This window comes from Hemitrygon akajei, chromosome 9 (genome assembly GCF_048418815.1).
Source record: "Hemitrygon akajei chromosome 9, sHemAka1.3, whole genome shotgun sequence".
NCBI classification, from domain to species: Eukaryota; Metazoa; Chordata; class Chondrichthyes; order Myliobatiformes; family Dasyatidae; genus Hemitrygon; species Hemitrygon akajei.
This window is the reverse complement of record NC_133132.1, coordinates 81,712,318-81,738,928: the sequence shown is the minus strand read 5'-3', so window position 1 is coordinate 81,738,928 and position 26,611 is coordinate 81,712,318. Positions and strand designations below refer to the sequence as shown.

The window sequence follows — 26,611 nt, the reverse complement described above, 5'->3', positions numbered from 1 at the left end:
AAAAAAAACATGCTGTTGGCTAGAATCTGTGGATGGCAGACGCAGCATGAGCTTATAATAAACGCCTGGGACAAGATACAGGCACACTTACACCCAGTTTATCCCTAAATTAGCGGTCTGTCTTTTCTGAGGTGGAATTTAGAGACAAAAATATTTCCTTTACTTAGTCAGATTCCATCGAATCAATGTTTCTTTCGCCGGAGCTGATACCCAGGATAAAAAGTTCGCTGTTTGTTTTCCAGTTTTACTCTGTTAAATAAACACAATCGAGATTTCAATCACAAATAAGAGAAAATCTGCAGATGCTGGCAATTCAAGCAACACACACAAAGTGCTGGAGGAACTCAGCAGGCCAGGCAGCATCCATGGAAAACAGTACAGTCGACGTTTCGGGCCGAGACCCTTCAACAGGATTTCAACAGAAAAAAACCCGATATTTTTTCCTATGAAAGTCATCCGGGAGAGTCGATATTCAGAATTTACTAGAACCTACAAATTGCCCAGTGTTTCAGCTGCGTTCTATTAAGCCTGATGCTGTTTCTCCTTCACCCAAAACAAAAAGGGCCACATAGATATTAATGTAGCATTTTATATGAAGGCTTTGCTTGCATAATGAAAATCGCTGGTTGTCAGTCTGTTGGGATTCCAATCCGTGGCACTGCGACCAGTTTAATTTATCAAACCGGTGGCTAGCAGGATCTAGCGAAACACACACAAAATGCCAGAAGAACTCTGCAAGTCAGGCAGCACCTATGGAAGTGAATAAACAGTCGACGTTTCGGGCCGAACCCTTTCATCATCATGGTCCCGCGAGGGGTCTGTGTATATAAGCTATCTCGTGTATTTGTACTTCGTCTTTTTAAAAATAATAATATTGTGTTCTTTTGTGCGGGGGGGGGGGGGGTTGTGCTGCATCGGATCCTGAGTAACAATTATTCCGTTTTTCTTTACACTTGTGTACAGGAAATTACATTAAAAAATCTTCGCCAAACTGAAATATTTTAAATTTAACTTTTCTAACTTTTTTTTCAAAATTAACTGTTAACTTCTCCGTGTCAGTTTAAGATAGGCTTTAAAAGCTAAATATTCCAAGAGGGCCCAGAGAATCTCCAATATCTGAGGAATCTGTGAAGCCTACGGATAAAATCGAGGAAGACCTGGTAAGTAGAGAAACTGTTTGGCAATTTGCGTTCAATCAACAGAAAAAGTGAAGCTAATCGTTCCTTCGTTGATTTGGCAGTGTAGGCCGGTTATGGGTCCAAGTAGGGGATTATGTATTTTGGGTTTTTCGTGATTTACTTTGGGTTTGGTGGAGATGGTTGGTTGGAGCTGTCGGTGCTGTGTTCCCGAGTACCGTGGTTTGGAGCTGAACATGGATTTGGCCGCTGCAAAGATGTCAACATAGCTTCCACGCCCCGAGAAGGTGAGGCGGGCTGCAAAGGGCTATACAATGAGTGGGTGTTGGAAGTGGACAGGGCACCAGGAGAACGAAGAAAAGAGGGATGGTATGGGGGGGAATCGCACCGCATCTGAGCGAGGAGAAAGTGCGAATGCCCGCAAGAAAGTGAATCTCAGGGTTGTATATGGTGACATATCTGTACGTTGATAATAAATTTACTTTGAACTTTGAGATTTGGTGTAATTACATTTAATTAGAAGGACGCTGTCTTTATCAACTCGTTTATCAAATTTCAGTCATAAAGTTGGCAATTAACTCTGAGAGAGACGGCTGAGGCACGGATGGGGACGAGGTTGAGATTAGGGTAGGCTAAAATAAACTGAAAAGAATGCATGAAAAGAAAAACGAAAACACAGAAAAACATTCTGTGACGCGGCAAATATTAAAAAAAACAAAATTATTCGATACATGCAAGATTTATTTTAATTTTGCGCTTTATCTTTAGTATATAAAAACTTAAAGAACTTCAGTTTATTACAATTAATTGTTTTCAAAACAATTATTGATCTCCTTTCGAAAAGAAAACTTATTTGAAAGAATGATTTTTTTTTAATATTCCGAAAACCGCCTTCCTACGTGCGATGTATGTATATATACAATGGATGCAAGCAAATATTAAATATTTTCCCATAGCGCCTGGAAATTGTAGGGGATGGAGGAATAGATTGAAAAGTCAGTGGGTTGTGAGGGTTATGAATTTACAAAGAAGACTACTGGAGTGGGGAGATGGCTTAGAATAAATACTCTTTCGCAGAAATTCAGCAGATCGGGACATTGCCATGGGAAATAACTGCGGCGGAGACCTCGCGTTTTCTTAAGAGAACATTGTATATTTATTTGAAGCAGTGAAATCTTCTGCGAGAATGCACGGCGGTAAGAGCGGTGAAACCAGAAGCCTGCGCAGGCATCATGGTCGTATATCGTATGTTGTAAACTTAGCTGGCGCAGTATAAGACAACTGGAAATGTTCACAGACGCATTAAGATGTTTCTACCCTTATCGAGTTATCGGACTTCAGCTAACAACCTGAATTAAGTTCCGATATATTTGACTTGGATAACTGTAACATTATCTGGGTCCAGCTGAAGTGACTTAGGCATTAAATTATGGGAAATTCTTGAACAATAGTTACTGAAATATTTCCTCCAAGACGCGGTTTGCAAACGGGACACTGTGAGAGCTGCTAATGACTGAATGTTGTCAAAGCAGATTTCTTTGGTTTCTTTATGGATTCACATTTGGCTTTTGCCATTTGCAGGGTTCATGTACTATTGACGGCGCGTTGAAAATCAACGGTTTGGGAAACTCTCTGCCTCGTTACTGGTTTCAATTTAGATCATCGCGCGCACACATTTTCTTTTAAACTCGTCTCTTATCCATGAAACGCGAAAGTATCAGCTGTGTCTTAATTTCAATTGTATTGTTGGGCCAGAAATTTTTTTTTTGTTAATCAATCTGACTATTTTTCTGGTAATTGTCTTACCACTAGCATTTATTGCTCCGAGTATTAGGACTTGTCGACATATTTTGACACATTACGTTATTCTATAAAGACGTCTCACTAGGCATCTGCCGATGATTCACTACCCGCAATATATTTACCGCTCACTCAATATACGTCTACAATTGAAAAAAAATCACCTCTGGCATCGCTGAACATGCTACTTGCCACAGAAGGAAATCCTTCTCAATTCTTATCTGGACTTTTTTTAAACTTCATGACAAGTTAATTCAACAAAATAATAGAGATGTATCATTTTAGGAGAGTCCGCTATTAACCACTGAATGAGACTTTTTAACCCCCCCCCCACCCTCACCCCCACCTTGACTCTTACCCAACTAGGATTTTGTTCTTGTTATTGGATTTATTTGAAACTTTGCTTTGCTGAAATGTAGTTTTTGTTTACACTTATTAATAACGAAGGCTTGTGTCCCGCGCTATCAAACCGCTGCAGTCGGAGACTTAATGGGAAGTAAAAGTAATGCTTTGAATCGTTAAAACCATTAGAACACTCCAAAAAAGCGGACTACAGTGAAGCAGAAACCTGTTGACTGATACTTAGACCATGTGCCATATTAGGACAAAAGTAGAAAATGATAATTATATGTGCACTCACATTGGTCCAGGAGGACAATCGCCGCCAGCTGATAGGGCGCTAGCGGCGTGATTGACAGGTTACCGCCTCCTGCCGTCTGTAACTGACACGCGTGTAGCTGGACGGGTGAAGTATGTCCACCGCTCTCCTGCTTGTAAGTGCTGACAGATCAAGGCAACAAAATTCAATTACCAGCCCTAATTGCGCTCAGAGTCCACCCGCGGCGTGCCCAGTCCATGTCACTCCATTTGGCCCATTGGACAAGACGGAACCCCCGTTTCTTTCTTTCTTTCTTTCTCTCTCTCTCTCCCCTCCCCTCTCCCTCTCTCCCTCTCTCTCCGTCACTCTCAAAGCCCTTATATATTTTTTTCAGCAATAATCTTCACACTGGATTCCGTCTGGGAGTTTGGGGAAAAGAAACTTATAAAAAAATCTGTCTCCTGCACACATACAGAGCAGAGCCCGACGTGGAATGGCTGAGAAAAGGAGATCGCCGTCTACAATGAGTTTGAAAGCTCACGCTTTTTCAGTGGAAGCGCTGATCGGAGCGGAGAAGAAGAGGAAATTGGACGATTGCTGCATGAATGGTGTTGAGATAAAAGATGTAATAACAAGCCAGCCTGTGAATGCGTCGGGGAAAGACAGGAACTCAGACGACGAGAGAAACTGTGGCACAGACTACAGCGAAAGATCGGGTGAGTTTTCGCACATTAAATAGCTTCCAATTTGCCCGTGATTCGCTCTCGACAGTGCAATTAAAGGAAGTCACCCGGTTACACGCCGAATTGCTACTTTGGCACTCGATTTTTGTTACGATTTCATCAAAGAAAATCTGTTTTTTTTACCTTAACAGCCATCGGTTTCAGATTATAGAAAGTGTAATGTTAGCCACTCGTTAGTTGCTAATAAATCAACTAAATCATTTGCAATATAGTCCTTGCTAGACTATAAATACAATTGAAATATATATGCGTGTACAATGCCCATATAATTAACTTATACTATATCATTTTTGTTTGCATTAAGTATAATCTCAGTCCTATCGAGTGTTTCATGTTTGACCCTTTATGCTTTAGTTCTGAACGGGGACGATACACTGGAGTGTCCTTCCCCTCCAATAGTCACTAAGGCCTATATGCCGCCCAAGTGCGGCACCGCTCACGAGGATATTCACGCCGAACTACAAGGTGCTGACCTGTGGAAAAGATTTCACGACATCGGCACGGAGATGATCATCACCAAGGCGGGAAGGTCAGTCTGACAGCGGTTCGCGAAACACCCAACAGACAAGGTGCACTTTTTGTTGGTGGTTAGTTGACAGTTAGACCTAGAATGTTGGTCCCTTCATTATAGAGAATGGTTTGTGAACTCCCAGTGTTAACTCTTTCTCTTTCGGTCTCGTAATTGTTTTAAAATATTTAATGCACCTCACTTTGCTTGATATTGCACTGAAGTTTATGCTATTTATTCTGTATCGAGGAACGCACATCGTGATTAAACCCACATGTGCCCGCTTGTAAATGTTTTAAAAGAGCTTCCTTGCGTATTGCAAAAGGAAAATCGTAACTTAGTATCGGAAAAATCCATATGTTAGGAACTCTTTTTTGTTGTTAGTCTGTTCACGGAGCTCGGTTGAGTTACTTAATTCCCGCGCAGGCTGAGTGAGAATCACTATTTTTTAAAGCTGCGTTTGGGATCTGTTCTCTGCAGTTAAATTGTCTTCTTCCCTTTTTGGAATGGCGGGTGTTGGTTATGCTGTCATTTGCTGACTTATTATTTGTGCGGCTCAGGATTTTATGTCCGATTTAGCGTGGTCTACACTATTAGCAATAGCTAGCTATAATATTTTTGATCATTTCCCGCCTTAACGCTGTTACGTTTATTTTTTTTTAATCGATTCCAGACGAATGTTCCCAGCTATGCGGGTTAAGATCACTGGCCTGGATCCCCATCAACAGTATTATATCGCCATGGACATCATTCCAGTGGATAACAAGCGTTACAGGTAACCAGCTTAAAATTCAGAGTGGAGTGTGTGTGTGTGTGTGTGTGTGTGTGTGTGTGTGTGTGTGTGTGTGTGTGTGTGTGTGTGTGTGTGTGTGTGTGTGTGTGTGTGTGTGTGTGTGTGTGTGTGTGTGTGTGTGTGTGTGTGACAGAGAGAGAGAGAGAGAGAGAGGTGAGAAAGAAGAAAGAGGGAGAGAGGTTGCGATGGGCGCTTTCAGTCGGAATTCGCGCCCTCATAGTCTGGTGCTAAATGAAACAACCAAATTTTAAAAAGACATTCAAGGAATATCAAGGTTTTAAGTATTTGTTGTTTTTGTGTTGTGGTTAGAAGACGCGATTGGACGGATGTAGGTAGTTGCACTGAGGGGCTCTGGATATACCTGAGACTGCCAGCTTCGTATGCTACTGGGCATAAATCGGAAAATATAAGTTGTGTGCATAGAAACTTTGCCAAAAATCCCAAATAGCCGGCTGGTTTGGCTTCTTGACCCTGGTCGCGCCGTGACGACCATGACCATTCAAAGAACTCAATCAAAAATAAGAAATAGACACCAAGAAACTGTCTGCAACAATACCAGTCCTCTCGCGTTAGGATGCGTCTCTCTGGGTACTTCCTTCCGGGAGTGATGAACATCTTGCAACCGTTGTGCATCATCCTCGCTTCTAACCATCTCGGACTGTGAACGCCGAGCAGCAGTGGTGGTAGTCGAAATCTTTATTATAAGATCACCCCCGATTCATACACATTAGTGGGTATCTCTAGACTTCCTTCTCTAACTCCACGCAGAATTGTGCATGTCGGCTTCCATTCATATTATCCAGTAACTAATCTTAAGTTCACTCTTCGGTTGCAGCAATAGCAGAATGAATGATTTATTTTCTACTTAAAATTTCCGCCCGGATATTGACCACGAAGTTTAATTCAGTGTAGCCTTATATTAATAAATTGCGACAATGAGGTATGGAACCTCGAGTGGTGATTAGATATGTATATTTTTTCAGGTAAACTGGAAAGGCTGTATATCGAGATTGCTTTTAACCAGGCTTCGTGATTTTGACAACGATTCCTTGATAGTTTTGAAAATGATAAATTGCAAGCTCGAAAAGAGGAACAATAAGGAAGATGTTTGATGATGTTTAATTGGTATTTTATCAATGAGTTTGGAAGCAGTAGGCCATTTTGGATGTGGGCTTAGACTATCGACATCTTTTCAGTCTTAAAGATTTTTTTCGTATTCTGGGTTTTTCGCCCGATCTTTCTCGTTTTATTTTTTTGTGCGGGGGTGGGCGATTTGGGGTCGATGCGCTTGTTCTGTTTTCGTTCGATTCTTTGTGCGGGGATTTTGGGATTGATGATCCTGCTGCCGTTCTTTTTCTTTCTTGGTTTCGTGGCTATCCAGAGAAGACGAATTTCAGGGTTGTGCACTTTGGTAATAAGTTTGAAAGACCCGTTTCTATTCTGTACGGCTCTGACTCTTGCTCTGGTATCTCCCCCCGATGCAGATATGTGTACCACAGCTCTAAGTGGATGGTGGCAGGAAATGCTGATTCTCCAGTCCCACCTCGGGTCTACATCCACCCCGACTCTCCAGCCTCGGGAGACACCTGGATGCGTCAGGTCATCAGCTTCGATAAGCTCAAACTGACCAACAACGAGCTGGATGACCAGGGACACGTGAGTGTTCACTCTCCGTCCACTCCGCTTCCTCTTATATGTACTGCAGAACAGATTTGTTTTCGCGTAATTCGAAGCCACCGGAGATAACTGCTTATCTTAAAAAAATACAAATCGACCTAGTAATTCTGTAATCGATTGCGAGCAAATGATTCCTTGCACTTTAAACCGGCAAAAAAAAAATCGGTTGCTGCCCCTGTTTCTGACGCCTCCTCTCGGCAGAGTTTATTTAAAATTACCTCGAACTTTATGAGATGGATTCAGATTAGGTAATGTGTTTATTTAAGCAAGGCCAGGCTCATTAAATGGACATCCAATCATTTTTAAAAGGACAAATAATTATTTAGAATCGACTATTTAATCTACAAGCAAATGTGGCACAAACTTCCGTAACAGACTAGAATCGAGATAAGAAAGAAGTTTGCGTATTAATTTTAACATTCATACGATAAATTTACATTACGGAATATCCTGCAAAATATGGAAATGTGAATCATTTAATGTTTGAAACTTTAACGTTATCTTGCGAAATGAAAAACCTAACTCAGCAGAGAAATATGCGATATAACATGAACAATTCTAAATATATTCTGCTCTGACTTCTGAAAACCATCTTTACCGGAACTATATTTTATGATTTGTATTTCCAATTTTAGCAAGTTGGTTCCATTTTACAAAGTCTTCCATGAAATCATGAACATTATTTTGCTATTCGCTTGTTTTTGCACTATTTATTTATCCTGTCATTTATAGTAATTTGCATGTCTTGGCACTGTACAACGGCGCAGACGACATAGTTCACGACAGTAGCAGTCAGTGATAATAAACCTGATTCGGATTCGAACTGATCCGAATAAACGGGGATCCCAGGACGCTATGGGGTTGTTTGAATAGTCGAGGCTGGCAGGGCGTCACAGCAGTGAGGTGAAGAAACGCGGGGAGGGAGGTAAATGGGTAACCCGGAATCTAACGTTGAAGACATTGTATTACTGAAAGCGGGCTGCTATTCTAACCAATGCAGCTAAAGTAATAAAAAAAAAGATACGTTTTATTCTGAGAATGCGGGCATCGATTGCGAGGACGGGATTTGCTACTAATCCATGGTTATTCTGGGAAGGTTGTGGGGGACCTTTTCGAACAGCTGCAGACCTTAATCCTTTGTAGCAGTCTGAATCAATTGCGTGGTTTAATAGGCCAGTTCAGCGAAGAGTTAAGAACCAACCACACGTAGGCCAGATTGGATAAAGGCGGTAGGTTTTCTTCCCAAATAAACTTTTTTTTTATTCGCAATTGCAAATCTTTCAATTTACACGTCTAACAATAAAATAAATTCACGTTCAAAAATCAAGCTCACGTCTTCCGAATTTTTAAACTTAATCTCATCAATATTCATATGATTTTTAGTCATTATGTTTTGATTGCTACAATTGCCATGGTGGAGTGGGAGAACTTTCAAAACCAGGTTCTCCGTTGAGGAGAACCTTACACTGAAGAATCCTTCAAAACGCGCTTTCCGTTTATTACACAGTAGTGCAAACTTTACAGTTTGAAAGCGCTGTTCCTTGATCAGTATTCCTCTCGTCGCATTCTCTGTATATGAGAAGCCCTTTGCTTCACCTACGAAGTGCGATTGATGAATATTTTCACTTGATTTAAGGCAATTTTGTTGAAGGCGGCTGGGCGATGTTCGGAAATAAAACAAAGTCGCTCTGGGTAACCGGCAGTTGAATATGAGAACTAAAGACTTATATTTTTTGGCTAATCGGTTCCCATCTCGTGTTCGATTTGAGATTCTGTGTGTAAAGTTAACAAAACGGTTATCATTTTAATGTGCTGATATTTGTTTGAAAATTAAAGCAAAGCTTTACGTTGAAATATAATTCTCGGGGAGGTTAAGTTGGTGAACTTGTAACATCGCAGAGGGAAAAGCTGGGTGTCAAGCTATACTGTAGTACTTAAAGGGATATTACCCGCGAATGTCTGACTGAACACATCGTTTCATAACAACAGGGTATCCAATTCTGTATTTGCCACTAACTATTGGCATCTGTCAGATTACCGATGCTACGGAAAGCATACGGTAAAATCAAAGTTCAGCAAGAACGAATAGAGGAGTACTTTGGGAAAAGAAAACACTGTTTATTTCACAGGGACATATAGGAGAAAATTTGGTTTGGGTGGAACGCTGAACGAAACCATTGCATCTGAAATGATCAATTTTCCTCAATTTTACAATGTGGAGACAGGTAATTAGTCCTCCTCTGGATATTTGCCCAATGGGTCACGAACAATGAAGCGCTAAGGACACTGCCTGATTCCGTCCTAAATTAACCATTTCGTTTTCTTGTTGTTGAAACAGATCATTTTGCATTCGATGCACAAGTACCAGCCCCGGGTGCACATCATTCGGAAGGAGTGTGGAGAGGAGCTGTCCCCCGTCAAACCCATCCCAAGAGGAGACGGGGTGAAGCACTTCTCTTTTTCAGAGACCGTCTTCACCACCGTGACCGCCTACCAGAACCAGCAGGTGAGAAGCGATCGGAAAATCCACCCTTACCCTGGCACCGAGTAATGTTCTCCGGTACGCTCGGATCCATCTTCGCTGATTCGTAGTTTTTATTTAGAATTTCTGTTCAATTTCCTCTGACCACGTCTTTACAGAATGGTGTGTAACCGGAGTCCATGGGTCCGCTACACACAGTTTCCCTCATTTTAAAAATATCGTTGAGAAGGTGTTATATTTTAGGTAGTTGTGTCCAATGATTAACAAAGCAAAACTGCTGTTCTGATTTTAAAAGTTTCCCATTTTAATGGGTCAAGTATACTAGAATGACTTAAACTTCTGTCTGAAGTCATCTGTATACGGTGTTACTGGTGTAAGTTTAACTGACGTCAGTTAATTGGATAACTTTTCAGAAAACGCTCGTCCCACTAGACTTATTAACTGAACATTAACAGACAAAGCCGGGGTAAAAACTCAGCAGGTCTGGTGGCATCTGTGGAAAAACAATTTTCGCTTTGAAAACACAAGGGATTCTGCAGATGCTGGAAATCAAGAGTAACACAGGAAAAATGCTGGAGGAAATCTTCTGGTCAGGCAGCATCTATGGAGAGGAATGAAGAGTCGACGATTCGGGCCTCCCCTCAGCTGTCGGACCTGCTTAGTTCCTCCAACATTCTGAGTGTGTTAGTCAACATTCCGGCTCTGCAGTTCTTTGGTCAGTTCTGGTAAAGTAAGTGTGTGTGTGTGTGTGTGTGTGTGTGTGTGTGTGTGTGTGTGTGTGTGTGTGTGTGTGTGTGTGTGTGTGTGTGTGTGTGTGTGTGGGTGTGTGTGTGTGTGTGTGTGTGTGTGTGTGTGTGTGTGTGTGTGTGTGTGAGAGAGAGAGAGAGAGAGAGAGAGAGAGAGAGAGAGAGAGAGAGGGAGGTTACCTTGGAGCCTGTGAAGGAAATAGAAAAATCGAGGCCGTCAATGTTCCGTCTGCTGCTTGGAGCAAAATACATGGAAATAATGTGATTCGTTTTCATTTATAAAGAACTGCGTTACGTAGCAATGTGCAAACTTAAACCGACTCTTTAATAATGATGACCCTAATGCCAATTCCAATTCTATGTCAGATCACCAGGCTGAAGATCGACCGCAATCCGTTTGCAAAGGGTTTCCGTGATTCTGGGCGCAACAGGTAAATCGTTTCATTCTACTGAAGGAGTTATGTGAAATCTGTCTGCCAGCAGTGTAAAACGCGCACGCGATATTAAAACCTTGAGTGCTACAATAAAATTTCAAACCGACCTCACACTTCCTACGCCTTCCATACATCGAAATAATTAGAACTGGCACCGCAAGCCCTCTCCCCAGAGCAAAGTAAAAGATGCTGAGATCGACGCAGCAGTTCTCTTACAGTCGGATTCCTGTGTTTAAAGTTTAATTTTCTTTACCAGGCTTTGGTCTCTTAAAAAGTACAGGAAAAGATGGTTTTATCTGCTAAACAAACTCGACTATTTGATAGCGCAAGCGCTGCAAGTGATAAAGTAGGAAAAGTTCAAGACATCTTGTGTAAATTATCGCCTTAGCAACATCTCTCCAGGAGGCGACTTTTATCTCGACACTAACTAGGACGCAAAAGCTCTTATTCCTGGGGAAAGTGAAGCCGAAGTCCGCCCAATAAACTTTTTATTGTAGCTTCTTGCGAAACGCCTGTAACCCCCCCCCCCCCCCCATAAAGGCAGGGTGAAGGCCGTTGTCTGGCAACGAAATATTGGCGAGCAAACAACTCGCCCGACTTCTTGGTCCTTTCACGGTCCTCGTCTCGTTCAACTTGGGCCAATTACGCTTTGATTTAATTCCTTTGCCAGATTCTTATACACGCATAGAGAGGAGACGGTGACAGTTGCCTCAGTATACCTGGCCCACTGGGATGTAAGCGTGTCCAAACCGCCGGCTCCAGTTTTTGCGGGCGGTAGCAGAGTCTTGTTCGCGCTGCGGCGCTCAGTCTGGAAAGCGCTGAGACCCGTTGCTAGGAAAATGCTATACTGATGGCAGAGTATTTGGGAATGTTTCCGCAATCTACGAACCCCGCAAAATTAGCGTGGACTGGAGGTGTTGTTCCTTCTACGGCGAAACACGCAAAATGCAGGAGGAACTCAGCAGGTCTGGCAGCATCTATGGAAATGAATGAATAGTCGCCATTTCGGCTGAGACCTTTCATCAGAACAAGCTGGTAAAACGCTCAGTAAAAGTTACATTGAATCTGTTGTCAATCTGCCCCCCCCCCATTTTGTTCTTCAACCCGTGCAATGGAAATGATAAGTGAAAAGAAAATTAATTTTCAATAAAACATTTCGACAAAAAAATAGAAAATGCTTGAAATATTCAGCAGGTCAGACAGTGTCTCTGGACTTAGAAACAAAGTTAACACGTTCTGTCCTGGTGAAGAATCCAGGCCTGAAATGTTGACTACTTATTTCTCTCCTGAGATGCTGCCCGACAAGTCGAGTTCCTCCAGCATTATGTATGTGTTACTCTGGATTACCAGCCCGATGGCTTGTGCTTATGTTCAGGTATATGCTGGCTTTAAAATACTCATCTCCATCCATTCCACAGTTTGACGACAAATAGTGGAGGGGAGGAAAGTCAATGGAGGGTGGAGCATGGTATTATCACAGTTAGAATTAAGTTAAAGACTTTTCCTTATCTCAGCAACCTCCCAGTTGTAATCTGCTCCCTGGAAATGGCCAGATCAACACTTGCAGGAAGGTAACAGGGCTTCTTCTATGTAAATGTAGCTAGCATCCTCTGCTGATTTCCTCATCATTTTCTGCTAAACCATTTACTACCCTCACACACCCTGAAGAGAACAGAGTACTATTCATTCCCTGCTTCTGCAGTCTAGTGACTGCCGCCCCAATGCTTTTTTGTGTGTATTAACCCCAAGTCGTGCCTGTTCTTATTCTGTCTTTTGCTCCCCTTTTTTTTCTTATTTATGATAACAATGCCCCATCATTTGACACCATTTTCCCTTGCTATTTCCTAAGTTCATAAATACTTTCTTGTAGCTCCCCTCTCCATCTGGAACAAGATCAGTTCTATTCATAGGCGGCTTAGGTCTACACTATCACCTTGGGAGATCTCCAAGAATATAAGACCTTTTCTAATCAATCTCTCCTCAAACACAAATAAGATATATCATCTCCAGAATCAGTCCAGTGAACAATCCTTATAATACAACTATAGATTTTCACGAATAAAGATATCAACATTCACACATTTCTACCAACTCACATCACATACCTGTGAAGAAAGAATTTTTGTATTTGAATTCTTTTGTAATAAACATTAACAAGTCACTTGTTTTCTTCATCCCTTGCTATTGCTGAACTTGGACTTTTTTAGATCATGTACTTCATCAAGATCCCACTGAATTGCAATCTTGAAACCATTTAAATGTTATCTTGTGTTTCTACTTTTCTTATCAAATCTATCTTTCCTCCACCTTGTATTTTACCTGTCATGTTATGTTCCCATCCAGTTAATTAACTTGCCTGTATTCCTTTACAGCATCTTTCTGTCCTTCCTGCATCTGGCTTTATATTGTCAGTAAACCTGGATATTTTATATGCAATCTCTCATTACAGTCATGAATGTAATTTGTGCTTACCTGAGGTTCAAACACAGATTTGTCCTGCTTTTATTGCTCTGCCATTTCAGTTCAAGCCTATGTTGTCTCTGCATTATAAATCCATATTCTCACTTTCAGCCCTAATATCAGCTATAAATTCCTTTGGCCAGTTCCAGAAAAATCCAAAATTAGCATTAGCTTTAGACATTTTACACTGAACTCGTCTCCTGTATTGGCCATTGTTTCAGGCTTCACATATCATATGAGGGTTCTATTATATTTTTTGCTAACAGTATCATAAAAAATAGCACCTATCTCTATCTCTTATAGTATCACTCCTTCTATTGATCAGCTCTTGCTTAAATGAGCAGCCGGTCCTTCATCATCTCAAAATTTCAAAACTGAGGAAATGTCTTTATTTTGTTTATATATTGCAAATCTCATCTTCAAAATTCTACTGTCATTGCTCAATTACAAATCAAATACAGTTACTTAGCACATTTGGATACTTGCATAGGTATTCATCACCAGCTGATGGTTCACACTTCCCTATTTGAGTCACCTACCCAAATGATCCAAAATCACCTCTCTGATGTAGCCCTTCACTGATTTTCTCTTCCTTTGGCTATTTGGAAGACTTGTCTTCTGTCAAGGAGAAAGTAGGTCTAGATTACCAATAGAACAGAAAATAGCTCTAGCTGAATATCATCTCCTTATGCAGTTCAGCAGTAGGTTTATCCTTTGAAGCTAGAGACTGCTGGTCTGGTCAAAGTCAAAATCAAGTTTATTGTCATATGCACTGATACATGTGTGTACCAGTCCAATGAAATTCTACATGCAGCAGCATACATTGGCACATTACATCATATACACAGCACTCACAAGAAAAAAATAAACTAAACAGAAATTATGCACAATTTTTACAAGAAAGATCACAAAATAATGAAGTCCATTTTAGTGCAAAATGATCAAAATAGTCACAGTATTGCGACACTCTAGTGATTAAGGTTTTGCTAGGGGAGGGGAGTGGAGTGCAAGAACCTAATGGTTGAAAGGAAATAGCTGTTCTTGAACATGGTCATATGGGTTGTTCGGCGTGATCCTAGCTGCAAGAAGTTGGTATGGCCTGATGGTGGGGATCAGGGGTGCAGTGCTAGCTGGAGCACATCCGACACATTTTTAAGAAAAAAACCAAACTAAACAAGCTAATTAATTAAGTGCCGCCCAGGGTGATTTGAGTATCTCAGAAACTGCTAATCTCCTGGGATTTTTACACACAACGGACTCCGGAATCTTCAAACAATGGTGCCAAAAACAAACAAAAATCTAGCGAGTGGATTTAACAAGATGTTTTTGCTCACAGAACAGCAACTCGCTGGATGTATTTTTGTTTTTGGCACCATTCTTTGTAAACTCCAGAGTCCGCTGTGTGTAAAAATCCCAGGAGATCAACAGTTTCTGAGATACTCAAATCACCCTGGGTGGCACCTAATTAATTAGCTTGTTTGGTTTGACTTTTTTCTTAAAGATGTGCCGGGTGTGCTCCGGCTAGCACTGCACCCCTGGTCGGGATATTTGATGATGTATGTTGGCTTCTTGAGGCAGTACTTCCTGTAGATACTACCAATGGTGGGGGGAAGGGGGATGTGTCTACGATACTGTATGTTGCACAGAGTCCACTTAAATTACCATGGCAGACCATGGTACAATCAATCAGGATACTTTTAACAGTGTATCTGTAGAAGTTTGTTAGAATTAGGAGTTTGGTTTGTTGGGATCAGGGCAGCCTAGTACCAACCTCATTTGTTAGACTTGACCATGTTTAAGTTTCATAATTTTATGCCCACTAGCTTGCTGGAAGTGCAAATTGAAATCATTGCACCAAAGGCAAGGGAGAATCTGGTGAGTATTGGTTGCTAACATTGAAGAACATCAGCTAAGTACTATCCACATTTTCTTGGAAAGTGTGGTTTATCACTCCATTCATTTACCAGGTTATAATTGATCATGTTTGTGGTCAGCCAGTAGAGGCTGGCCACTGTTAGTTTGTAGGGTTTGAAATAATGTGCAGTATGGCAGTCGTATTTCACAAACTGAATGTGGAATTTCTAAGGCCTGAAGCACAGAGATTTGGCACATAATTGGATTAAAGAGATTGACTGGCAATCATTAACCATTGATAAGCTGCTCTTACATTGTTAATAAATATTCTAAATTTTCTAAAGTGATTTGATTGATTTGGTTTTAAATGGTGAAACCATAAAAATTGTGATCTATGTTTCACAGCTCTAGTAGATTGAATTTATTGAGGAATAATATGATGAATAACAATGTTCATCACTTTTCCTCACTGCATGTTGCTTGCTGGTTGCTCATTAAAATGATGTGTCATTCCACTGCATTTACTAGTAGCCAAATCTGTGCCTGTGTTCATCTGTTTAAATCAAATTAATTTTATTTTCCATCATAATAGAAAAGCAGCTTGCATCTATTTTAACAGTCAAGTGCAGAAATACAAATGCACATGAATATCCTAGGAGACCAATATTGGTTGCACTTGATTGCACTGGAAGGACTTGATTACAATGAAGAGGAAGTAGAAGATGGATGTTACAGTTATAAGGAGAGACAGGATAAGATTAGGGTTGTTTACCTTGGAGTAGAGGAAGCTGAATGGGTTATTGAGAGAGATGTACAAAATTATGAGAGGATTAAACAGAATAGATAGAAACTTTTTCCTTTATAAAATGTGCCTAAGGCAAGAAGGCATAAGTTTAAGTTGAGGAGTAAGGGATTGAATGTTTTTTCACTCAGGGTATTTGCTGTCTGGAATACACTGACTGAGAAGCTGCTGGAGATAGGTATTCTCACAACATTTAAGCACCTGGATGAGCATTTGAATCACTGAAGCATAGCAGGCCAAGTGCTGGCAAATGGGATAAGTATAGATCAGCGATGGCCAACCTATGGCACATGCGCCAAAAGTGGCGCATTGGATGATTAGAAGTGGCGCATTGCACTCCAGTGATAATAATAAAAAAGTTAGCCTACTCATGCAAAAAGTATTAACCAAAAACCGATTTGTAGAAAAAAACCTGTAACAGGAATTCCAGTAGCTTAGAGCTAGAAATGGGTTTTACTGAGAATAATTCTAAAACTTAGCAATTATTTTTAGAGATTTTATTATTTTGTGCACATCTTTTGGCAAATGTTATCTTCTTTCACATTAATCTGTTCTCAATTTAAAAAATGTTCAATGAGTCAAACTAGGAAAGAAGGACTTTTGTTCTGCAGTTGTTCCATAACTGTTCAATACACGTTTGATACTTGTTTGATCCTGAGGTTCCAGGTGTCTGCACCAGCGGTGCGTCACAGGTCTTTGCCAGTCAGTTTACAATTGACACTCGTGCGCTACCGAGTTGTGCTTTGTTCGTCCTTTGTGAACATTTGCAGTTTTGTACTTTTTCAAAAATCAAGCCGTGTTTTAACATTCAGTTACCCATCACAGTGCTAAAGAAAATGAGCAAAAGAAAAGTAGAAAGTGATAGTAAGCGTGAATTCAATAAACAGTGGGAAAATTAGTTCTTATTTATAGCGGGTCCATCAGGAAAACCGTTGTACATTGTTCGTGAAAACATTTTCTGACATAATAGAAAACATAATCTTAATAGACACTATAAAACACAACATCAGACTGAAATAGAAGGAAAACTGAAGCTAGTGCTTGGGTTTGAGGTACGGAAAGAATATGTGATTAAGAGAAAGGAAGAAATCAAAAGAAGACAAAATATATTTGTTAAAAGTCTCATTAAGGTAAGTAATGTTTACCTTGTTTTTATATTAAATCAATATATCATGTAAAAATGCTAAATATGTCTATATTAACATATTTTTACAATAATTGAATGGGGGTACTAGAGTAGTATAGCGCATCTGAACTCGTGCGTGAAAAAAATTGACGATGGAATGTGAAAGGTTGGTCACCCCTGGTATAGATGGATACTTCATTGGTATGAACAGCTGAAGGGTCTGTTCTCTCTTTGTAACTTAATGACTTTAACACAGGTATCATAAAAGAAAAGTTGATTTTGTACTGTGGCTGTATAAACGATGGCAGGCTTATATTAAACTATAACTGGCTAATGCTAATTTATATTTCTGTCATCAATGAAAATCTCATTGGTTATAGTTATTTTCTCCAGCTGACTTTACTGGAGATATTTTTTCATCTAACAATGTTGCATCAGTTTTGCTTACCAAACTATGTTGGGGCAAAAACAATTTGGATGTTGCTTTTAAAATCGGTGTAGTGTCTGAAAAGTTTGCATGTGAATGGTGCTAAATATGATGTTTAAACCATTTGTGTGATATTGCAACATGGGCTCCTGATGGATATGAAATTACCAGCATGAAATGGAAAAAATTAAAAGTGATTCATTCTCATTTCAGTTTTGGGAAGAAAAATACCAGAGATTTTGTTCCACTGTTATTTAGATAAACAGACATGGTGCCCTAAAAGCTGGATTACATTCACACATTAGGAGGAAGAATGCAATTATTTCCCTGAATGACTTCATGCAAAGCTAAGCTTGGTGAAATAGTAATATGTTGGGACTGGCTTAAATATTAAGAACTTTGTAAGAATTGAATGATGTTATAATTTTATATTAACTGTCCCAAAGGCCATTAGCCAAGAGGCAAAGATAAAAATAAATTTTAAACAATTCTATATATTGTTCAAAAAGATTAACAAATCAGGAAATAATACTGTATATATAAGTATAAATCTAGCTGTTATTTGTACCATTCTTACTTTGTACTGATTTTAAAATGACTATCTCTTAAATTGCCTTGTGAATGTTCCTCTGAGACTGGGAGAGAATACATCCTTATTTATTTGTGGTGGTAGGGTGAAGGTACATCTCTACCAAGGGAGGTATACAACGCTTCTTCCTTCCACTAGCCTGCAGGTTGCTTTTGGTCAAGGTGTAGCACCCGCTTAGTCTCCCGATCAGGGTTCATGTGAAGTCATGGGAGCAGGTGGTGGGTGGTCCTTCGAGCAGCCGGTGCATATCACAAGTCCTGGTTATGTGACCACTGACGCCAGGCAGACAATCTTTGCAGAGTATTGATAATGGCTGGGATCACTTGTCTTTTAAAGGCGATGCCCAGAAGAAAGGAAAAGCAAACCACTTCTGCAGAAAAACTCACCAAGAATAATCATGGTCATTGACCATGATCACCCTCATCATACAACACAGCAGATGATAATAATGATGATGATCTGTAATAACAAATCAAGCTAAGCTTCATTGCTTAATTATTAGAGATGGCTTTTTAATGCAGTTTGCGTTGAGCCTGTTAGGGGATCAGCTATACTGAATTGCGTGTTTTGTAATGAACCGAGGGTGATTTTGGAGCTTGAGGTTAAAGAACCCTTAGGAACCAGTGATCACAATATGATTGAGTTCAACTTGAAACTTGAGAGGGAGAAAGTAAAGTCTGATGTAGCAGTATTTCAGTGGAGTAAGGGAAATTACAGTGGTATGAGAGAGGAGTTGGTCAAAGTAAATTGGAAGGAGCTGCTGGCTGGGATGTCAGCAGAGCAGCAATGGCATATGTTTCTGGGGAAAATGAGGGAGGTGCAGGACATATGTATTCTAAAAATGAAGAAATACTCAAATGGGAAAATAGTATAACCAATGCTGAAAAGGGAAGTCAAAGCAAGGGAAGTCAAAGCAATTGTAAAAGTAAAAGAAAGGGCATACAACAAAGCAAAAATTAATGAGAAGATAAAGGATAGAGAAGATTTTTTTTAAAAACTACAGAGAGCAACTAAAAAAATCAGAAGAGAAAAGATGATATATGAAAGCAAGCTAGCAAAAAATATCAAAGTGAATAGTAGAAGTTTGTTCAAGCATGTTAAAAATAAAAGAGAAATGAGAGTGTATATAGGACCGCTAGAAAATGAGGCAGGAGAAACCATAACAGGGGACAAGGAGATGGCAGATTTACTAAATGAGTATTTTGCATCAGTCTTCTCTGTGGAAGAGACTAGTAGTATGCCTGATGTTGTAGTGTGTGAAGGGAGAGAAATGGGTGCAGTTACTATTACAGGAGAGAAGGTGCTCAAAAAGCTGAAAGACCTAAAGGTACGTAAGTCACCCGGACCAGATGAACCGCACCCTAGGAAAGAGGTAGTGTTAGAGATTGTGGTGGCATTAGAAATGATCTTTCAAAAATCATTGGACAGTCTTTAAGAAAGGAGTAAGGAAGCAGAAAGGAAATTATAGACCAGTTAGCCTGATCTCAGTGGTTGAGAAGATGTTAGAGTCAATTGTTAAGGATGAGGTGATGGAGTACTTGGTGACACAGGACAAGATAGTACAAAGTCAGCATGGCTTCCTTCAGGGAAAATCCTGCCTGAAAAACCTGTTGGAATTCTTTGGGGAGATTACAAGTAGGATAGATAAAGGGGATGCAGTGGATCTTGTATATTTGGACTTTCAGAAGGCCTTTGACAAGATGTCACACATGAAGCTGCTTACCAAGTTAAGAGCCCATGGTATTACAGGAAAGTTACGAACATGGTTAGAGCATTGGCTGATTGGTAAAAGGCAGCAAGTGGGAATAAAAGGATCCTTTTCTGGTTTTCTGCCAGTGACTAGTGGTGTTCAGCAGCGGTCGATGTTGGGACCACTTCTTTTTATGCTGTATATAAATGATTTAGATGATGGAATAGATGGCTTTGTTGCCAAGTTTGCAGATGATACAAAGATTGGTGGAGGGGCAGGTAGTATTGTGGAAACAGGTAGGATGCAGAAGGACTTAGACAGATTAGGAGAATGGGCAAGAAAGTAGCAAATGAAGTACAATGTTGGAAAATACATGGTCATATACTTTGGTGCCAGCAGGCTGGGTGGAGAGCGAGGTGTCTCCCAGTGGAAGTTGCTTGTAGGGGATTTGCAGCCCATTTCTTAGCCAGAGCCTACAGCAATTTGGGCATCGAGGGAGAGAGGAAGTGGAGAGCCATCTGCTGTACCACCAATGGGGCAGAGAGGGCCTCAAGGTGGCTGTGGCTCAAGAGAGGGGAGCCATGGAGTCATGTGTAGTTAGCCATCTGGACACAAGCTGGGGTCTGATCAGCCCCGGCTGGGTCACCTGGAGGATGGTGTATGATGTTGAAAGACCCGAAACACCCGATGATTCCAGGAACATCACTGATGATGTGTCCAGAGGCATCAGTAGATGTATGCATACAGCAATAGTAGAAATAAATGTGTGGACTATTTTCCAAATGGGGAGAAAATTCCAAAAGCTGAGATGCAGAGGGACTTGGGAGTCCTTGTGCAGAACACCCTAAAGATTAACTTGCAGGTTGAGTCAGTGGTGAGGAAGGCAAGAGGTCTAGAATACAAGAGCAAGAATGTGATGCTGAGACTTTATAAGGCACAGGTAAGGCATCACTTTGAGTATTGTGAGCAGTTTTGGGCCCCTCATCTTAGAAAAGATGTGCTGGCATTGATGAGGGTCCAGAGGAGGTTCACAAGGATGATTCCAGGAATGAAAGGGTTAACATACGAGAAACGTTCGATAGCTCTGGGTCTGTACTCACTGGAATTCAGAAAGATGAGAGGGGATCTCATTGAAACCTTTTGAATGCTGAAGGGCCTAGACAGAGTAGATGTGGAAAATATGTTTCCCATGGTGGGAATATCTAGGACAAGAGGGCATAGCCTCAGGATAGAGGGGCGCCCTTTCAAAACAGAGATGCGGAGAAATTTCTTTAGCCAAAATGGTGGTGAATTTGTGGAATTTGTTACCGCAGGCAGCTGTGGAGGCCAGGTCATTGGGTGCACTTAAGGCAGAGATTGATAGGTTCTGGATTGGACATGGCATCAAAGGTTATGGGGAGAAGGCTGGGAACTGGGGTTGAGGAGGAGGAAAAAGGATGAGCCATGATTGAATGGTGGAGCAGACTCGATGGGCCAGATTGCCTTAATTCTGCTCCTATGTCTTATGGCCTAATTATAGGACTGTCTCTCACTATTCTCTTACATGTGAAACTTACATGATTTATTTCCTAATGTGTGGCTATTTTGAAAATAATTTGCCACAAAAATTTATTGATTATTGAATTATATCTTGAAAACATAATAAATACTGGGGTTGGTACTTAAGATGTACTATGCCTGCCCATGGAATTATACAACAAGATGTAAGATATTGACATGGGTCAAGATTCTACCTCAATTATTGAAGAAATCTTGTAATTAATGATCAGCTATTAAAATAAGTTTTAAGTAACCAATAAATTAAGTTCTCCAAATGTATAAATTTATTTAAATTCATTGTACATAAATGATTTAACATATTTCATGATGTAATTTTCTTGACCTAGAATGGGTTTAGAGGCGATTGTGGAATCCTATGCATTTTGGAGGCCCTCTTTGAGGACCCTCAGCTTTGAAGATATACCTGGAATTCAGAAACAAGGTAGTACTTTGGCTTCTTTTTGCAATCGTTCTCTCTGTTAATAATCATTGGCAAATTTAATCACTATTAAAGCGATAGGCAGCCAAAAAGTATTTCAATAAACAGTAACACACACAAAATGCTGGAGGAACTCAGCAGGTCAGGCAGCGTTCATGGAAAAAAGTACAATCCATGTTTCAGGCCGAAACGTCGAATGTCAGTCCTGCCAAAGAATTTCTGCCCAAAACGTCGACTACTTTTTTCCATAGATGCTGCCTGGCTTGCTTACCTCCTCCAAGATTTTGTGTGTGTTACTCGGATTTCCAACATCTGCAGATTTTCTCTTGCTTGGCAATAAACGGTGCTTTATTTTACACTAATTTCACCAGAAATCCTTAAAAACTAATAATAACAAAATTTTTTTTTAGTCATTCTGGTACTTTAACATATTAATTTCACTTTGCAATGCAAGATAATCTGTAAAGGATTAATGCAGTTTTTATACCTGCCCTATACCAATGTCCGAGTTTAAAGGAACAATTTGGTGGTACCTTCAAGATATAACTACCCTTTCAAAGCAGCTGTGCAAACAGCAAATTTCAAATTCAAGGGTGTGACTACACATTGAGAGTTTTAGATGTATAGTATTAAGTGGAGCATGAATAAAATTCATGATACATAGTTCTTGATAAAACTCCTAGATTCTAGTTGGGGATTACACTTGCAGGGGCATGCACAATGTGTGCATCTAGCTGAGGGACAAGATTCAACCATACACTGTGTTTTTCTTAAAAAACTGTATCAGCATTATATAATGGCATTGCAGCTTTAAATAAAACAAAAATAAGAGGTAAATTTAACAGGATAAGCAAAACAGTAAGCTGTTGCTTTTAACCCTCTGGATCGAAATAAAGCAATATTCTGAATCAGAATCAGGTTTAATATTGCTGAGATATGTCACGAAATTTGTTGATGTGCAGCAGCAGTACCATGCAAAACTGAAAAACAAACAATAAATTACAATACAAAATAAATACAGAATATTATAAAAAATAAATGAAATAAGTAGTGCAAATGGAGAGCAAAATAGTGAGGTAGTGTTCATAGATTAGTTGATTGCCATTCAGAAATCTGATGGTGGTGGGGAGCATGAATTTTGTAAATTTTGTCTTTTGCTGAAAACACTCATTCTTGCTAGGTTATAAGACCATAGTGGTGAACAATTAAAGTTACCTCACTTTTTGTCAAAGGAGTGATTTTGTACTGTCCTCACCTGATATCTACTTACCACCATCTGTTGCTTGAAAGATTTGGAAGGTGGCTAAGGGTCAGGGTTGGGGATGATTACGAGTGGAGGCAGGAGTAGAGGCAGCTGGGTGGAGCAGCAGCAACAACCACGCCACCTGTTGTAGCAGAGATCCTCTTTGCCAGTTGTTTAATGAATAATATCTGATTTACCGAGCATGCAGTTGTAGACCATTTGTGCTCCGCTACAATGCTTGTTGACATTGCAGATGGCATTCCACTGTGCTAAAATGGCTTGAAAGCTAAAAATTTAAGAAGGACAGGTATTCAATTAGACATGAGTGACAAATGATTTTAAGAAACTATGTAACCTGAAAAAATGTTTGTCACTTTTAATTTTCATATGTTAAGTCAGCTTTCACATATTCAATAGTACTTAAAAGATGTTTACTATAAGAAACTTTGCAAAGAGACTATGCTTTTCTTAATAGGTGGTAGAGTACCTTCAACTGCCCACCAGAACCCAGGAAGTGGTGCTCCAGCACATCGTCTGCCAGGCTCTTCCTGTTCCTCACCAGCTTTCCATCTGGCACAAAATGGTGGCCAACTCTGCAGCCTGAGCCCAGCAGACTTCACAACCTGCAACCGCACGGGCCTGGCTTTTAACAGATACAGCAGCAGTCTTGCCGAAACCTACAACCGCCTGACCAGCCCGGGCAGTGAAACATTCGCAACTCAGAGGACACCTTCTTACATTGGTGTGGCTAACACTGCAAGTGTGAACATGTCAATATCAGGCAATGAAGGAGAAGCATTCAACTGCCACCAACCTGGGTTGCCAGTGCCAATCTCTGGAATATCATCTCCTCAGCTACAGTACATCATGCCTTCACCATCAAATAATGCTTTCACTACCAATCAGACCCACCAGGGTTCCTACAGTACCTTCAGACTGCATAGCCCATATGGCTTATATGGATATAACTTTTCCACGTCTCCTAGACTGGCCGCCAGCCCTGAGAAAATAATTTCTTCCCAAGGAGGTTTTCTGGGTTCGTCTCCCAGTGGTACCATGACTGATCGACAGATCTTGCCCACTGTGGATGGGGTGCATATTCTTAACAGCAGCCAGCAAAACATGTTTGACACACGGTCTTTAGGGAATTTAACAGCTTCACCATCTCAGATTCCAGCACATTTAGTCTGACAAGATAGCTGTGCTGCCTGAAACTTGCAGTGTTACATAATGAATTGTTCGTGGAGATCCTTCCATTTATCAACACTTTCCCCAATATGAAATGCATTTCTGACCAGTGCCAATAGTAGAACTTCTACTGATTATGCTGGGGATCAGAACAACTTTAGACTTTGCATCTACTGAAGTGTTTATTCCCATTGTACGTATGGCGTGTCAGGTGCAATGGTGCTCCAACTGTGCTCTCAGAAGAGATTCAAAGAACAAAGGAACAAATGAAATGGAAAAAAAGGCCAGTTGCTTTCAAGAGTCACTATCATTGACAATGTATCTTGTATATTGATGCCATCTTCTGAACTGGCAATTGAATTCACTAACTGTGGCAGATAGTGAATGGACAGTTACAATGTGAAGTCAATCAAGACACTAGGATGCAAAATGAATCGGTCTCAACATTCAACCTCACATAAACTTACAAGCACCATTCTTTGGTCATCTGGTGGCTTTTCTTCTTTGCCTTCAACTTTCTTCTATGCAGTCCTGGGAGTGTTGTCCTGGAGTGACATATAGTCTTATATACTTTGGCTCCTTTCAATTCTCGCCAAGTAACCTTTCTTTTCCATAAGTCTAAACTGTGATTATTAATAGACTGCCAAAATACTGGGTATCACCACAGCAAAGGTTGATCCTGTCTGACCCTGATGGCCGCACAAGTGCACTTTTCATAGGATTACGTGTGCAGTGACATGTGTACAAGCAATACTACATGGATGATCTTCCCCATATAGGATATTGATCTTCCCTTTAAAGAGTGGTCTGATCTCTGGAGCTGGCCCTTAAAATCAAGGCACTCAATACAGAGTACAGATCATTTCCACAATCTTCTTGGATTAATCTTTACTATATCCATGGAGTCAAGTTTAAATAATATTTGATTTCTCTCTTCTCTTCTTGTTTTTTACATTATACTTAAAAACTGCCTGTTTGATACTCTTCCAACTTAACATAAAAGATGACAATCAACGTGCCAACTTATAAGGCAGAAACAAAGAAGTGATTTACATTAATTAAGATGTAATCCGATATGAAAATTTCCCCAAAATATAGAAAACAAACTAAAATGTAGGGATATCCAAAGTTACTTTCATTTTATGGCAGTAAAATAAGCAGTGCACTTAATCAGGGGGAAATACAATAAAATATTCCAACTTTTGTACAATCAGCCATGCCTTCTCTCATGTTTGCCTTTGGGAATAATCACAGAGCTAACTTAAGAGCTAATAGTTTCTGAGATCTCTCTGATAATATAAGTACAGTTTGATATAATACTATTTAGTTGTATGCCTATACATAGGGATCTTATATTTCTCCAATATCTGGAAGATTAGTTTCCCTAATTATGCTGATTAGAAATATAAAATGTAATTCTAGATAGCCAATAAATACATTTGGCATCAGGTGGTAATGTTTGAGAATCACATGTCAAATGTACTGAATAGAATTAATGTTACATGAAAAATATACAGGATGTTCTCCCTTATTGGTCTGGGATAAAGCAAATAACGTAAGAGACAACAATGGATAGCTTTGTGACAGATGTAATACATAAGCAATAATTACAAATATTGTTGAAACTAATCCTAAATAAGAGACATAGGCTGGTGCTCATAAATTGATCATGCCCCCATTTTAAGAAGCTGCTAAATTAAAATAAAAGATTTTCAACCTAACTCTTAGTAAATGGTGACTGAATTATCAGAAATTAATGCCCTGGAAATATAATAATGCCCCTCATAAAAAAGCACTTGAAATGACTACAATAAATAATAATTCACAAAGAATATATCTGCAAATTATCTCCCATTTGGGATGATTTTTTTTATTCTCAAGTATCTTGGGGTTATATATGCAATAGGATAAAGAAAATAAGATATGATTCAAGATTATTTCAACTTGCTTAATCTACTTTGGGAAATATAGATACATATATTTACAAGATTCTGGTGTTTGAAGCAAATTTGCCAGTTTAAGAGCTGCATGATAAAGTCTTTTAAAATAATAGAGGTAATTTGGCTAAGATTATGTTCTTATTACATAGAGAACATTACCAGCATCACAAGGACTACAGTCTTTCACTCCTTTTCTGAATTACACCGTACCATAAGTGCCAAATTTTCTTCTCGTTTTGTTATTCAGCAGTGAGGACATATTGCTAAATTATCAATCATGAATAGCTTTGTCAAATATTGTTAAAAAGCTGTACTTTGAAATTGTTTAGAAGTGTAAATATGTAACAATGATACTGCAAAGATTTACTGGCAATAAAAAATGTAGACTTTACATGAA

General features: G+C 39.8%; 1 protein-coding gene across 2 annotated transcripts; it reads left to right on the top strand.

Moving 5' to 3' along the window:
- Positions 1 to 1,085: 1,085 nt before the first annotated feature.
- Positions 1,086 to 26,611, top strand: tbx18 (T-box transcription factor 18). Of its 2 annotated transcripts, none has more exons than XM_073056447.1 (9): positions 1,086 to 1,160; positions 4,010 to 4,250; positions 4,632 to 4,806; positions 5,459 to 5,560; positions 7,063 to 7,234; positions 9,594 to 9,761; positions 10,850 to 10,914; positions 21,752 to 21,846; positions 23,562 to 26,611. In XM_073056447.1, the coding sequence occupies exons 2-9, from the start codon at positions 4,028 to 4,030 to the stop codon at positions 24,275 to 24,277; spliced, it is 1,716 nt and encodes a 571-aa protein (XP_072912548.1). In that variant the 5' UTR covers positions 1,086 to 1,160; positions 4,010 to 4,027; the 3' UTR covers positions 24,278 to 26,611. The 2 variants fall into 2 exon arrangements, with proteins under 2 accessions (XP_072912548.1, XP_072912547.1); XM_073056446.1 differs by lacking the exon at positions 1,086 to 1,160 and adding an exon at positions 3,595 to 3,709.